The sequence below is a fragment of the Notolepis coatsorum genome (assembly GCF_963971535.1).
Source record: "Notolepis coatsorum genome assembly, chromosome: 3".
In the NCBI taxonomy this organism is placed as follows: Eukaryota; Metazoa; Chordata; class Actinopteri; order Aulopiformes; family Paralepididae; genus Notolepis; species Notolepis coatsorum.
This window is the reverse complement of record NC_140167.1, coordinates 39,733,268-39,746,980: the sequence shown is the minus strand read 5'-3', so window position 1 is coordinate 39,746,980 and position 13,713 is coordinate 39,733,268. Positions and strand designations below refer to the sequence as shown.

The window sequence follows — 13,713 nt, the reverse complement described above, 5'->3', positions numbered from 1 at the left end:
TCTACAGTGTCCCAACAGCAAGGCAATATTTAAGTTTCTAAATCTAGTTAAATGGGAACAATGGCTATTTAAAAAAATTGTTTAGGGGGTAGTACAATGTGTTGGAAAAAAGTCTGCACTGTACTGTATTCATCCAGAACCTGCTTCAAAGCCTTTTGGAGAGTGTATCATCAAAATAATCTCACCAGGCATCTCAACAAGGAAATGAATGGAGCACGAAATTACAACAAAGTTCAAACTTAAAATACATAATAATAGGAACCATTATCCTATTATTTGGAAGATGAAAAGCTTCTAATCTAGGGCAGGTATGTTTGTTTTGACAGTGTCCATTGATCCCCTTACTCAACCCCACACAGTGCTGGTAAGCTTGACTTCAGAATCAGACATGAAAACTAAAAGCCAATGGCAGAATTGACGAGAGCACCACATGCAGCCCTGTCTGCACCGTTCATCGGATATAACCTGCATACTCCAACCACACAGCCCTCTGTCTGCACCGTTCATCTGATGTAACCTGCATACTCCAACCACACAGCCCTCTGTCTGCACCGTTCATCTGATGTAACCTGCGTACTCCAACCACACAGCCATGTCTGCACCGTTCATCTGATGTAACCTGTGTACTCCAACCATGCAGCCCTGTCTGCACCATTCATCTGATGTAACCTGCGTACTCCAACCATGCAGACCTCAGTCTGCACCGCTTGTCTGATGTAACCTGCAATGCGTACTCCAACCATGCAGCCCTGTCTGCACCATTCATCTGATGTAACCTGTACCTGTGTACTCCAACCATGCAGCCCTGTCTGCAGCGTTTGTCTTGTTTACATCAGGGTCCCTCATTTTCAATTCAGTGGTTCATCTGATGTAACCTGCGTACTCCAACCACACAGCCCTCTGTCTGCATCACTTGTCTGATGTGACCTGCAGTCCAACACCACACAGCCCTCTGTCTGCACCATTCACGCTTTCCAGAATGTAAGCTCACAAACTCAATGGCTACAGGAAACACCAAATTCAAAAATCTAAGTTATACCTGCCCTAGCTTACAAGCATTTCTTCTTCCAGAAAATGGTACGTCAGCTTGTTATTGAATCACTATTTTAAGTTTTGCTGTTATTTCGTGCTCCATTAATTGCCTTGTTGAGCTGCCTGGTGAGATTCCAGTGATGACGTTCTCCCCACAAGGCTTCAAGTACAGTGCAGGCTTTTTTCTAACATGTTGTAGTACGCCCTAAATAATGTCCATTTAAAAAAATGGCTGATCCCTTTTAACCATTTATAATACTAGTTTAGTCCCCGTTTTCAGGACCAATCGCGGTCTACATAAAAGGGCCATCACTATATCACTGTGTTTTAACATGATGACAACAAGCTAAAGAGGATAATGCCCTTTTAGGTTATCCCATCTGAATTCCTGTCAATCTGGCCAAAAACCCACCCGAAAACCCCCAAGCTGACATCAGTAGCCTACAACATGAATTGTACCAATGATTCATTATAGCCAATTCATCAGAAAAAGCTATTTCTTTGGTATTATCAGATCACAAGGCAATCGAAGATGTCATATGATGCATATTTGGGTGGAGTGAAATGGCCCTTTTAAAGCATGGGAACCAAACCAATGGAATAGCGTGAGGCATGTTTCAGAGACGCCGATTTAAAAAGGCAAGAGTGTGCAATATGCCGTCATCATGCACATGCCTGATGACCTTTTGGTTTTACCTCATCTCCCTGCGCGTGTGCCAGTTGACCAGTATGATTCTTCTAAAAGTCTCAAAATGATCCCGACTCGAGTAGAACAGTTTCACTTTTTAGTGTGTCAGCATACAGTCCACCTCCTAAAATTAGCCGCTGTGGGACCAACTGTCACCACGGGCACTCACCTCCAGCTCTCAATATAGATCATAAACAGCAAACAGGCAAAGTTACTTCCTGTTCATCAACTCCTACAGAGGTATATGGGGCTAAAAAGTAAAATTGCTACACCAAAGTATAATATCACTTGAAAGAGTTCACGTGTGCCCCCCCCCCCCCCCCCCCCCAACATTGATGACAGAAGACTCTGTACATCTTACCTCAGTGACCAAAACACATCGAAAACACCAGTTTGTCAACAATACAACAACCCACTGATGTTAAATTTGGAATGAGCAAATAATGACTCTTGAAAACAATATACAATGGAGCTAAGTGACCATATTCACATGGTGGCCATTGCGTTGGAAAAGGGGGGAAAGGAATCCCGACCTCAGCATGACATAAGAGCAAAATGGCCACCGTGTGAATACTGTCAATGGGAATAGCTCAAGCCAGGATGTTACTCGTGTTATAATGAACGAAGTGGAAGATATGTAGAACACTGGATAACGCAAGATTTAAGCGATAATATTGCTCCCATCTTCCCTCAACAGAGCAGTCCTGACAGGGACAAACTGGCATTTCTGGCTCAGCTGAACTTTCAGTTAAATCAGATTATCTCTCTGGATTTGGTGCCTCTCGTATAGGGGAAAATGCTATGTTAATTAGTATTACTGATGAGAGATTAAAGTAAGGTTTCCACCAGTTTCCACTGAAATGTGCAAAACATTTCTTGAGACTTGTATTGCCATTCAATGACAGATCTCTAAAATGAAGCTATTATTATTATTATCTTCATGACCTTCCATCAAATTATGTTCCTAAGAAGATGGCCTCAAAAGTCAGAAAGGCCCTGTATTTCATCAAATAATTCTAGTGATCCTCGACTTCATTGCATAATGAAAGTCGCTTGCCAGTTTTCTTTGTCAAGGACCGAAAAGACGCACACAATGACAAGTGGCTGATGTAGTAAGATTAACTGCTGGACAATCAAAACTAATAATTTCCAATGGATCAGGACAACAGCTTTGTGGTCAGTCTGCTTATATAGGATATAAGGCCAGGCATGATGGCGTAAGATAAATGCATTTGACTCTAGTCTTACAGCACTTCATTGGACTGCAAGATCAATAATCAAAGATTAATTGGATATTATTGCCAGCTAGGTAGTGGTGGTTGTATGAATGTTACACAATATTTCACTGAATCACATTTTCATTAAGATCTCCTTGAGCTCCCAGTACTGACATTTGCTAGAGAGAATTGGAAAAGGGCTCACCAGATATGTAGCATGAACCCCTACTATACAAAAGGATCTTCAATTTGGTATAATAAATCATTTAAAATGGGTAAAAAGTCTGTAATATGGGAAGACTGGATGGGGGCATGGGTAATGTTAGTAGAAGACTTGTTTGATGGTATACACTTACTTTCCTTTGAACAGTTAATGTTTAAATATAAATTACCCAGGAAAGATTTCTGGAATTTTTTTTACAAATAAGGAGCTGTATTATGACAGCAAATAGGAAGACAAATATTGTCCCCATCACTGATATTCAGGAATTATGGAGATTTAATGGGAAGCGTCCAGGGGGAACGTCTAGGTTCTATGACATGCTTAGAAAGCACCAACTCCCAAATTATGAGGGTGCCAGGATAACATGGGAAAAGGATTGTGGAATGCCCATACCTAGGGAGATCTGGAAAACAACAGTACAGTCATGGTACTCTATAGCCCGAGACATGCAGACACGTTTAATTAGATTCAAGATAATGAATAGGAGTTACTGGACTCCATCGAAAATGTCAAGACTGGGTCTCAGGGGAGATGATATATGTTGGAGGTGTAATAAAAATAGAGGTACATTGGTTCACATGCTATATGAATGCGAGATGGTTCAGGACTTCTAGTCAGCTATTATTAAATATATCAACTACATATTGGAAACGAGGTTGATTAAAGGGCCTGCATTATGTATATTGGGCATATTGCCGGTGGAGACTGAACTATCCTCGTATTTATGCTCTTGGATAAGGCTGGCCCTCATAACAGGATGTAGGATAGTATTGAGACATTGGAAATTAACAGAGAAAATCAGCTTTAGAGAGTGGAATGACGAGCTTGCTAGATTAGCCTCTTTTGAGCAATTTATACACAAAGTTAATAATAGCGTACATGTGTTCAAAAAGACTTGGGGTCCATATTTGAGAAAGATAGGTAAATAAAAGTCAGGATATCTTGATAGAGATAGACTCTCTGTACATTTTATAATTATACAGTAGATATGACATATGTAACCGTAACATGTAACGCCTGATTATATGATCAAGGTGAGGGATGTGCTGGACTGTATCTTTCTTTATTTATTTTGGGGGGGGGGGTTTGTATTTTTATTATTATTATTATTATTATTATTATTATTATTATTATTATTATTATTATTATTATTATTATTATTATTATATATTTTATTTTTTTCAGGTTGGTTTTCCTATCCTTTTAGTTTTGTATCACAATGATGTGATGTGGAAAACATATAAAAAGACTGCCTGAATAATCCGTATAGTGTTGTATCACAATGATGTGATGTGGAAAACATGTAAAAAGATTGTCTGAATAATGGAAAATGCAATAAAAAAAAAAGTTAAAAAAAAAATAAATAATAAAGGATCTCCTTGAGCTGACACCATAGCATATTATGTAGGCTACAACATACATCATTTTTGCAGGTGAACGTTACAGCGCACATGTAGCTTTTGGCGTGTAATGTGAAATAAACTCGACATAAAAAGTATAAAATTACGTTGCTCTTAGGTGGACAAGGACTGCACTTTGAACTGCAACTTCTGTATGAAAAGTGCTATACAAATAAAGTTTATTATTATTATATTAAGGGAAGAAGCGGTTCACCAGGCCTATTCCAAATTGGGCAAGAGTGGTTTGCAAAACTTTTCTGACCGCAATTTGGAAATTCCATGCCTTTTGAGTCCTATTCACCACTAGACCACGAGGCTCTTCTCTTGCTCCATCTGGTTAAATGTTGTACTGGCATGCGTGAAACCAGGGTGGGGAATTTCACACACAGAAAAACATGCATACTTAAAAACAAAGCACACCTTCTGGTAGTTTCTATAGACGGTTTCAAAGACAAGCTTGGATACTTACTGTGTCATCACTTCGGTAGGGGTTGAGTTTGTTGTACACTGCTTCAATAACGCTTCGTCTGAGGGACAGAGACGGAGATTAGACAAAAGGTCCACTTTCGTGAACATAAATATGAAGAGAGATATGATATGTATAATTTAGGGTCTACAGTATGTCCACAGTATGTCAGGCAGTGTTGTAGTCGAGTCACTAAATCTTGAGTCAGAGTCGAGTCTCGAGTCCCCAGTGTTCGAGTCAGAGTCCAAGTCCAAGTCACCAAAGAAGAGCCCGAGTCGAGTCCCCATTACCTTAGTCCAAGTCCGAGTCCAAGTCAAGGTTGAGTTCACTCCACAGAAGTTTGAGGTTGTCCCGGTTCTCTTCAATAGTTAATTTACATATCGAACATCTAGCAGTGCTCTTGCTGGAGTTTGATGTAAAATCTGTGTGAGCAAAGTGCATGATTCTGGGCGTCTCTTTAGGCATCTTAAGTACTGAACATGAGGGTATCGACGTGAATCCACATGTAGGTGGAACACACGTGTCTGCCCTTGCATGGAATTAAATAATGTTACGGTATTAATATAGCAATAAATATCTTATGCCAAATGATTAGGGCCCATTACAAAATATTATAATAACTGTAGTTATCAATTAACAAGTCAGAGTCCGAGTCTGCACCTTCCGAGTCCGAATGCAGTCAATGCTCAAGTCCAAGTCTGAGTCACAAGTCCTGAAAATCAGTCCAGGACTCAGACTCTACAACACTGATGTCAGGTCCTGTTGTCATCGCACCATGTGCATCTCTCTCACTGTGGGACTTGGGAGATGTTGTTGGTAAGTCTTAGCAGAGTCGGGCGCCAGGACAATGTCTGTACATTCATTGTAATAATATAGTGATAAGTTCTCGAACTAGCAAAGACCGATATTCCTGCCCAAATAATTTCAATAAAAAGATCTTCCTAGCGCGTTTGTTATGGGTTTCCATCATGAAAAGCGTACTCACTTGCTAGCCAGCTCGCCTCCGGGAGGGAGATTGGGGATGCTCTCTGAGGCTAACGTCCGCATGACATGGACCAGGTCCGGGACACCCTCGTCACCCTGCTTCTTAATCATCTCTGTTGGAGAGAGTCAAAATAACTTATTTTCCATTGGTTTAAACATTTATTAATTAATAAAAAAAGAATTAAATAATTAAAAATAACCAGTAAAATGTCACTGTTCCAACTCACTTTTCTCTGTTCAGTCACTGTGTAAAATGAATTAAATCCTGTTGAATGTCTTCCTGGTTAAAACTTGTATACAGCAAAGGCTTATTTAGATTAGGTGTGTGTGCTCTTGTATGCAGCAGAAGCTTATTATATGTTCAGATTGCTTAATTGAATAGGTGTAATAAATATTGTATTCAATAATGTGTAAATAACTAGTGAAATTATTTTTGGTAGAATTAACATTTACAATTTTAACCCAATAAAAACATCTTTACAGCAAATAAGACATTGGGTTTCACCATGGAAGCACGTTTTGCATAGAAAGGCTTTGGCCAGTTATTTTAATAATTCAAATATTTCAGTCTTGATCTCCATTCCCCAGGGCTTCCTATGAATGAGATGTAATGCTTTCCGGCGGTCTGTCTTCGGTCAGCTAAGCTCAAATGTTATTTGTACCAAGTGTTTTTCCTCTACCTTCTACTCTGCTCTCCAGGTACTTATCCAGCTCTGCCTCTCGTTTAACAGCTTCTGGAGATACCTTTGGGGCACCTGGGAGGCAGATCAGCACAACACTCATATTGTCCCGACTTCCCTGTTGAAAAGAGAAAGAACAGATGTATGAGATATGCCAATTAAACATAATAGTGCATCTTTCAAACAGCCATGTGCTGAAGCGAATACATAAGGAAATTGCTATTACTAAGTAAAGCATTTTTTTATACAATCGTTATTAAGCCTGTGCCCAAGCCTTACCTTGTACAAGCAGGTGTCAACAATTTCATTGCAGACTCTTTCAAGATCATCTGCCACCTCTAGCCTGGACCTGACAAACTCGCAAAGTTCGTCGTTGGCCATGACATCCCAGATGCCGTCGCAAGCTAGCACAATGAACTCGTCTTCCGTCTCGCACCTCTCTATGGCGTACACCTCCGGCTCGGGGGAGACCAGCTGCTCCGTGGGGCCTTTCCCATGCACACACTTGTAGTCGAAGTCTCCCAGGGCCCGGGACACTGCTAGAGATCCGTTGACTCGCTGGATCATGACCGAGCCACCAGCGTTCTGGATCCTCTCCTTCTCCAATGGGTTGCTGGGCTTATGGTCCTGCGTGAAGAAGTGCACCGCCCCGCCCCGGCTGAGGAGGCCCCGCGAGTCCCCGCAGTTGATGAAGTAGACGTGGCCCGGAGAGATCATCACCCCCACCGCCGTGGAGCCGCTGCGGTCCACGCCGTGCTTCTTCTCCGAGATGGTCCGCATGTGCTCGTCGATCTGCAGGAAGCCGGTGCGGATCCCACTCTTCACGCCGTCCACGGAGGGCTCTTGCTCCGGGGGACCCTGGAAATCCGGGTTGCTGGTGATGTGCTCCAACAGGTGCTCGCAGCAGTACTTGGCCACCTGGGAGCCGGCGTGCCCGTCGTAAACGGCGAAAAAGGACCAGGGGTCCAGGCCGTGAGGCAGACCGATTACGGCCGTGTGCGCATCCTCCATCTCCACCCTCCAGCCCTGCATGCTGCTCAGGCCGTAGCTCAGGCTGTTCCCCGCACCGTGGGCATTGTGCTTCTCCATCTTTGGCTTGTCCAAAAACGCCCCCATTGTGTCCCTCTTATATCCTACACAGCAAATGAAAAAGGAAAGGTGACATATTTAGGGGAAACAGCCGAAATGGGACAAATACCTAGGAATATGAGGAAGACCTATTGGTTCAACATCGGTTTTTGAGTTACAAATAATTAGGCAAGTCCATGATAATCTTCTAAAGGATTCATATTTTTTATGTTAAGAGTCCATGGTCCGACAATTCATGAAATATTAATTAAATAAAAACAGATGGCAGTTGTCATCCTTTTATGGCAAAAAGATTAGCATCTTGGAGCTCAGTTCAGACACCCTGCTCTAGTCTAAAAATAGTAGACTTGGGTACATATTTGGATACATATTGGGCACACTGGCTGCTAGCATACAAGGAGATCAAGCTCATAAGGTTAAGCATTGGGTGGTTTACTAATTGTATAAGTAATTGTGTACCGTTAAATAACTAGTTAATGGTGTCATGAGTACAGCACAGGGCGGCTTCCCTCTGGTCATGCAGAGCTGTTCAACAACGCAGCCTGTCTGCTGTCTAGCGTTAAATTACCTGAAGCCTGGCGAGCTGACCAGCTGCTTGGTTACTCGTTAACTTTAGCACAAAACAATTGTAGGAGAATCTAACTGAACTGGTGCTGAACTTGTGTTACAACATAGTAACAACCGACTGTGGCTTTCAACTATGTTTATCAACTCATCAAGTTTGCTAAGCAACTCTGTAGCAAGTAGACAACCAAAATAAACAAACAGCCCTGGCCTGCCTCGTCGAGGGCCTTGACCCTTGTCCCTCACAAGCTAACTCTGACGGGCCTTTCTGCTAACGGTAACCAAGGGGGAGCCCGCGGCCTTGCTACTGTGGCTGAATAATGCTAACACAACCAGCTAACGTTGCCAAATAGGATATACACGGTTGCCTCAAAAGTAAACACCACCAAGTCATTATCGGATGTGACTTACCAAATTGCCGAAAGGTCGGTTTAGTTAACCGCAACAGAAGCTACGGTAGTGACAAGGGACTGGCTGGCCGCAGTTACACCGACGAGATGAAGGGTAGTTTGCAGTTAGCTAAGCTAGCTAGCTACTTAGCTAGCAATCGCCTCCCAGACTCAGTGCATATAATTTGTGAAAGTGCGGAACTCCCTGTTCTGCGTCAACCAGGGATGCATTACTTTAGCTCGGTTGGCGACGTAAGGTATGTTCTGATTGAGTCCCCCTTGGAATTTTTAGGCCGGAGCTGTAGTGGCCAATTTGCCGAAAGGTTTCGCCCCAGCCAGCCTCCCCACTTGACAGCTTGACAGCCTGCTAGCCGAGCTGCTGCTGAGAGACCGAGGAGCCACACAGCACCACAGGACCCGGATGTTGCAGGTTGCGTACTTGAAAGCATGACATCATCCCAACAGAGCTCCCCTGCCCCCCCCCCCCCCTCTGGCAGCTCTGCCAGTCACATAGTCATAATAATACAACACACATTTTTCAAATGTGGATGTCTGAAAGCCAGGCAGAATAAAAACACGAGAACACGTGTATTTTACTCAGGGGAATACTTTATATCCAATGAGGACAATTGCAATACCCTACTTATATATCTATCAACATAGAAAACAGAACCAAGGTAAAGGATTGGTCAAATTGCATCCAAAATGTGATCCGATTCCAGATTACCAATTTAAATGTGTAAAGCCTGGTTTCCACCAATTCAGTAGTGTGAGAATATTATGTTTAGCTCCTACTTTTTGATCACCTTGCCTTAAATGTAGAGAATAGTTCGACAATATTCTAGCCCAATTCACAAATTGTCATTTGATTTGAATAGTGTTATTATCACCATCGTCTCATTTTGCACAGGCTATGCTACTCCTGTAGTGAACAGATAATAGCCTTATGTTATCCCTTGTTCCATGAACACCGGTATAGCTCAATAGCTGGCGTGCTTTCAAAGATTTTATGATGTAACAAAATGCAAATCTCTGCCAAGGCATTTTTCTGCAGAGAATTAATAATCACAACTATATGTGATTATCCGTAAAATCATGTATATAAATACATTCTATAACAATCTAAGGAGATAAATGTGTGAACTAGAATATCTCTGTATGGTGGTGTAAACGGTTGTTGTTGTTGTTGTTGTTGTTGTTGTCATTTTTTGTTATGAAGCCGGAAGTGTTTTTGTTATGCTATATTCGGTTCCGGGTTATCTGGGTGATCTTCGAAGCATAGTGTCAAAATAAAAGCACCTAAATAATAACATTTGAAAAACATCTCAACAGTTGTCTCCTTCGTTTGGTTATGTGGCAAAATAATGCATTATGTATATCCTGAAATCCACAGCAATATTAATTAATAATGCATCAGAAACGATTGGCATAAAAACTATAGCCTACAGAAAAAGAGACCTCAATCATGTCATGGTTGACTGGCTATAATATCATACATTAAGAATAGAAGATAGGCTCGTTTTTGTTCTTGGGAATTCATTCCCCTCCACACACACCCAGCATCATCATTTCTTAAAATGACATTCCCTGTTTGCAAAATACCTTTATTCTCCTCAACTTAATTGTAGATGTTGCCACCAAATTTGCCATGGTGCTTAACAAAAATGGCTGGTTATTTACATTTACATTTTTTTTTTAAACTTTGGCCATTCCGCTGGCTCTTTTTTGCGTTTATCGCATTTACTCTGGTCAAGAATGACCGACAGAAACAGGCTGAAGGGGTACAGATGGGGGGGAAGACACTCTGGGAAAGGCACGGCTGCAGTCCGGGATTCGAACTCGCTAAACCCCAGATCCGTGACGAGCACGGTTGTCCCCGGCGCCGAAATAGCGCTCGAGGTACGCGGTGAGCTACTGGAGCTCCCCTACAAAAGCTCTTTATATATATATTTATATATATAATTATTAATTAATCAATAATGCATTGGAAACTTACATAACATTTACATAAAAACTATTGAGTTAATCATCATATTGAAACATAAAAAGCAAGTTTAACTTAATCTGATGAGAAAAAACATGTTATAATATTCAAATTTGCACATGTTTTTATTTTGTATCCATATTCATTGTGTACATTTAATTCGCCGTCGACTAAAGACACACTTCTTCAATCAATATCTGAAATGAAAAAAATTATTTAAAAAAACGTATTGTCATGCACTCTTCCTAATATACTGTGACGTACATGGGTACGTGGGTTGGTCATTACCATTATTACTGTATTTATGACACCATCTGAACATCAGGTTAGTATATGTAAATATGTTATGTTTTGTATGTGATGTGTGTGTGTGTGCCATGATGGCTAATGCTGTCCCTTTTTCTTTCTCTGTCAGGTGCCGCCCGTCCCTACACTGAAGAGTGCTGATTGCCTAATGAATGACAGCTGATGGCAATCACCTCGAGAGGGACGGGTGGACAAATGCCTGACAGCAAACACACACACACACACACGCGGGCGGCCTAAATATTAAAGGCAACCAACTTGTGTCTAGCCACGCCCAACTTGCGTCTAGCCACGCCCCCACGGCGACGCGGCAGCAGCAGAGCAGAGCTCTGCCGCGGAGCTCCGTCGCGGCAGCATTATGTAGCAGTAATCCGCCCTTTTTTACTATCCAGAACTAGCTCAATTGGCAGCACTGCATTGCTGTGGATCCTACGGCCTGTTGCTGGCAAGTTCGATTCCCTTCAATTTTTTTTTTTTTTTTTTTTAACGTGCATTCGCATTCTTTCGCCGTTAAGTTTAGGCATAACTTTAAGCATTGTTTCGGAGTTGGTTAAGGTTAGGCATTGTTTCGGAGTTGCTTATGGTTAGAAGGGTTAAGTTTAGGCGCTGTTAAGGAGCTGGTTAAGGTTAGAGTTTGTCTTAGAGAATGGCAATGTTTCGGAGTTGCTTATGGTTAGAAGGGTTAAGTTTAGGCGCTGTTAAGGAGCTGGTTAAGGTTAGAGTTTGTCTTAGAGAATGGCAATGTTTCGGAGTTGCTTATGGTTAGAAGGGTTAAGTTTAGGCGCTGTTAAGGAGCTGGTTAAGGTTAGAGTTTGTCTTAGAGAATGGCAATAGACAGCCTATTTCCGCGCTGCAGCGCGAGGCAATAGACAGCCTATTTCCGCGCTGCAGCTCTCTCGCGCTGCGGCGGTCACATGGGCGTAGTGGCCAATCAGAGAAACGCTAAACACAAGTTGGTTGCCGAAAATATTCACACGTCCGGGCGCCTCATGGAGTCATTTGCCAGTGACCATAGAGTTGGAGGTTGCCATTGAGTTACCACTGCTTGTGTGGAATAATTATTATAATACTGCCTTTGTTTCCACTGTTGTGTGGGACTGATTCATTGTGTGTTCTTGTTGTTCTTGTATTTGTGTTGGTGCAGCTACCAGGTGAGTATATATATATATATATATATATTGTGGCCTCTTGCCTTTTTGCCACTGTTTGTGTGGAATTAATATATATATCTATGTATTGGGCCTTCTGCCTTTTTGCCACTGCTTGTGTGGAACTATATTGTGCTGTGCACGTTGTGTACATTTGCTGGGGGGATTCCCAGACTGCCAACCGCAGGGCTTGTGGTTGTGTCCTGTGACACTAGGTCACTAGGGCTTGTGTTGGCTCTTGTGCCTTACTTTATTATATTTGCTTGTGTGTTCTCCAACTACCCTTTTCCCTATTTGTTATATGTTTGTGGGATTATTTCCCCTCTTTCCTCATACTAATTCAGTGGAGGTTTGAATTCCTGCCACAGCTAATAAATATAATTTACCTTTTGAAAGCGCGTTTGTGTTGTTTCCTATCTGCCGGGACCGTGCTTTAAAAGCATCTACTGAGGGGGTTGTTTTTGTTCATGTGCAGCCTGCTTCAGTTTCTATTCTATGTGGTCATCAGACCTTGGTACATGACATATACTAACATACAGTAAAAAATGTAGCACTCAAGTCTGAACACTTTGATGAACATTGTTACTCAGCTGATAGAGTTGTACCCTTCCTACTGACTTATCGTACAAAACTTGTAAGTTGCTTTGGATAAAAGCATCTGCTAAATGACTAAATGTAAATGTAAATTCAGATAGGATGAACCTATTTTTTCCCTATTCACATGTGGTACCCGTACCTCCCCTTAATTGAGAAATTATATAAAAGTACAATTCCATTGCATAATATGAAATTGTTTGTGTTTTACTGACTACAAAGGGCAAGAATATCACGCTAAATGCAAACGTATACCTGTAATGTACCTGTAATATAAACCTATTCAGAACCTCTTCTACAGTAAGATCTAGCCTTAACCTATATGCAAGTTTGTTATATCAAGAGATATTGCACTGTCCTTTTAAACTTCATGGAATGCCACTGTTGGACCAAAACAAAACAAGCAAGCAAAAAACAACAACAAAAACAATACCAGTCTACTCAGGAACAGCGATTGAAAAGGCAAAAGCTTAATTAAAACATTCTACATGTTATATCCTTGAGTACAGGGGTATGATTAGCTTTTCATGTGTGTACAGTTCCATTTTGGTGACCTGATCAGTCAAAGAATAGTTATTTAAAATTCCTATGTTGAGTTAGAATGCAAAAGAAAAATTCTGATTTGTTTTCTGACTGTATGACATTTTCCTTGATGAGCTCATTGCTGCATTTGACATCTCTACAGTTCAATGTGCCGTTACAGTCTGACAAAAGTCATTTTGAATCCTGTCATCTTTCTTAAATATATAATGGCCTGGGAATTCAGAGATGTACAATTTTATTCGGGAGCATGTGGTCTATTATCCCCCTTTCTTGAAAAAAGCAAAACATTGGTCCCAGTGAACAGAGGGATGTGCCTTTTTGTTTTTTAGTGTGCCCTGTCTCATAGTAGGGCCAACAAACAAACAAACAAACAAACAACAAATACATAAATAAAATATTAATTAAT

The 13,713-nt window shown here is 41.4% G+C and overlaps 1 protein-coding gene across 4 annotated transcripts in view; it reads right to left on the bottom strand.

Annotated features, from left to right (window-relative positions):
• ppm1aa (protein phosphatase, Mg2+/Mn2+ dependent, 1Aa) overlaps nt 1-9,092 on the bottom strand; it is a 33,440-nt gene extending 24,348 nt beyond the window's left edge. For all 4 annotated transcript variants that reach the window (XM_084310948.1, XM_084310947.1, XM_084310945.1 and 1 more), the window contains exons 1-5: nt 8,755-9,092; nt 6,970-7,823; nt 6,691-6,808; nt 6,012-6,123; nt 5,030-5,087 (exon numbers count right to left, since the gene is read on the bottom strand). In XM_084310948.1, coding sequence (XP_084167074.1) covers nt 5,030-5,087; nt 6,012-6,123; nt 6,691-6,808; nt 6,970-7,806 — 1,125 coding nt within the window. In that variant the 5' untranslated portion in view covers nt 7,807-7,823; nt 8,755-9,092. The remainder of the gene's footprint in view (nt 1-5,029; nt 5,088-6,011; nt 6,124-6,690; nt 6,809-6,969; nt 7,824-8,754) is intronic.
• Between the last annotated feature and the right edge of the window lie 4,621 nt (nt 9,093-13,713).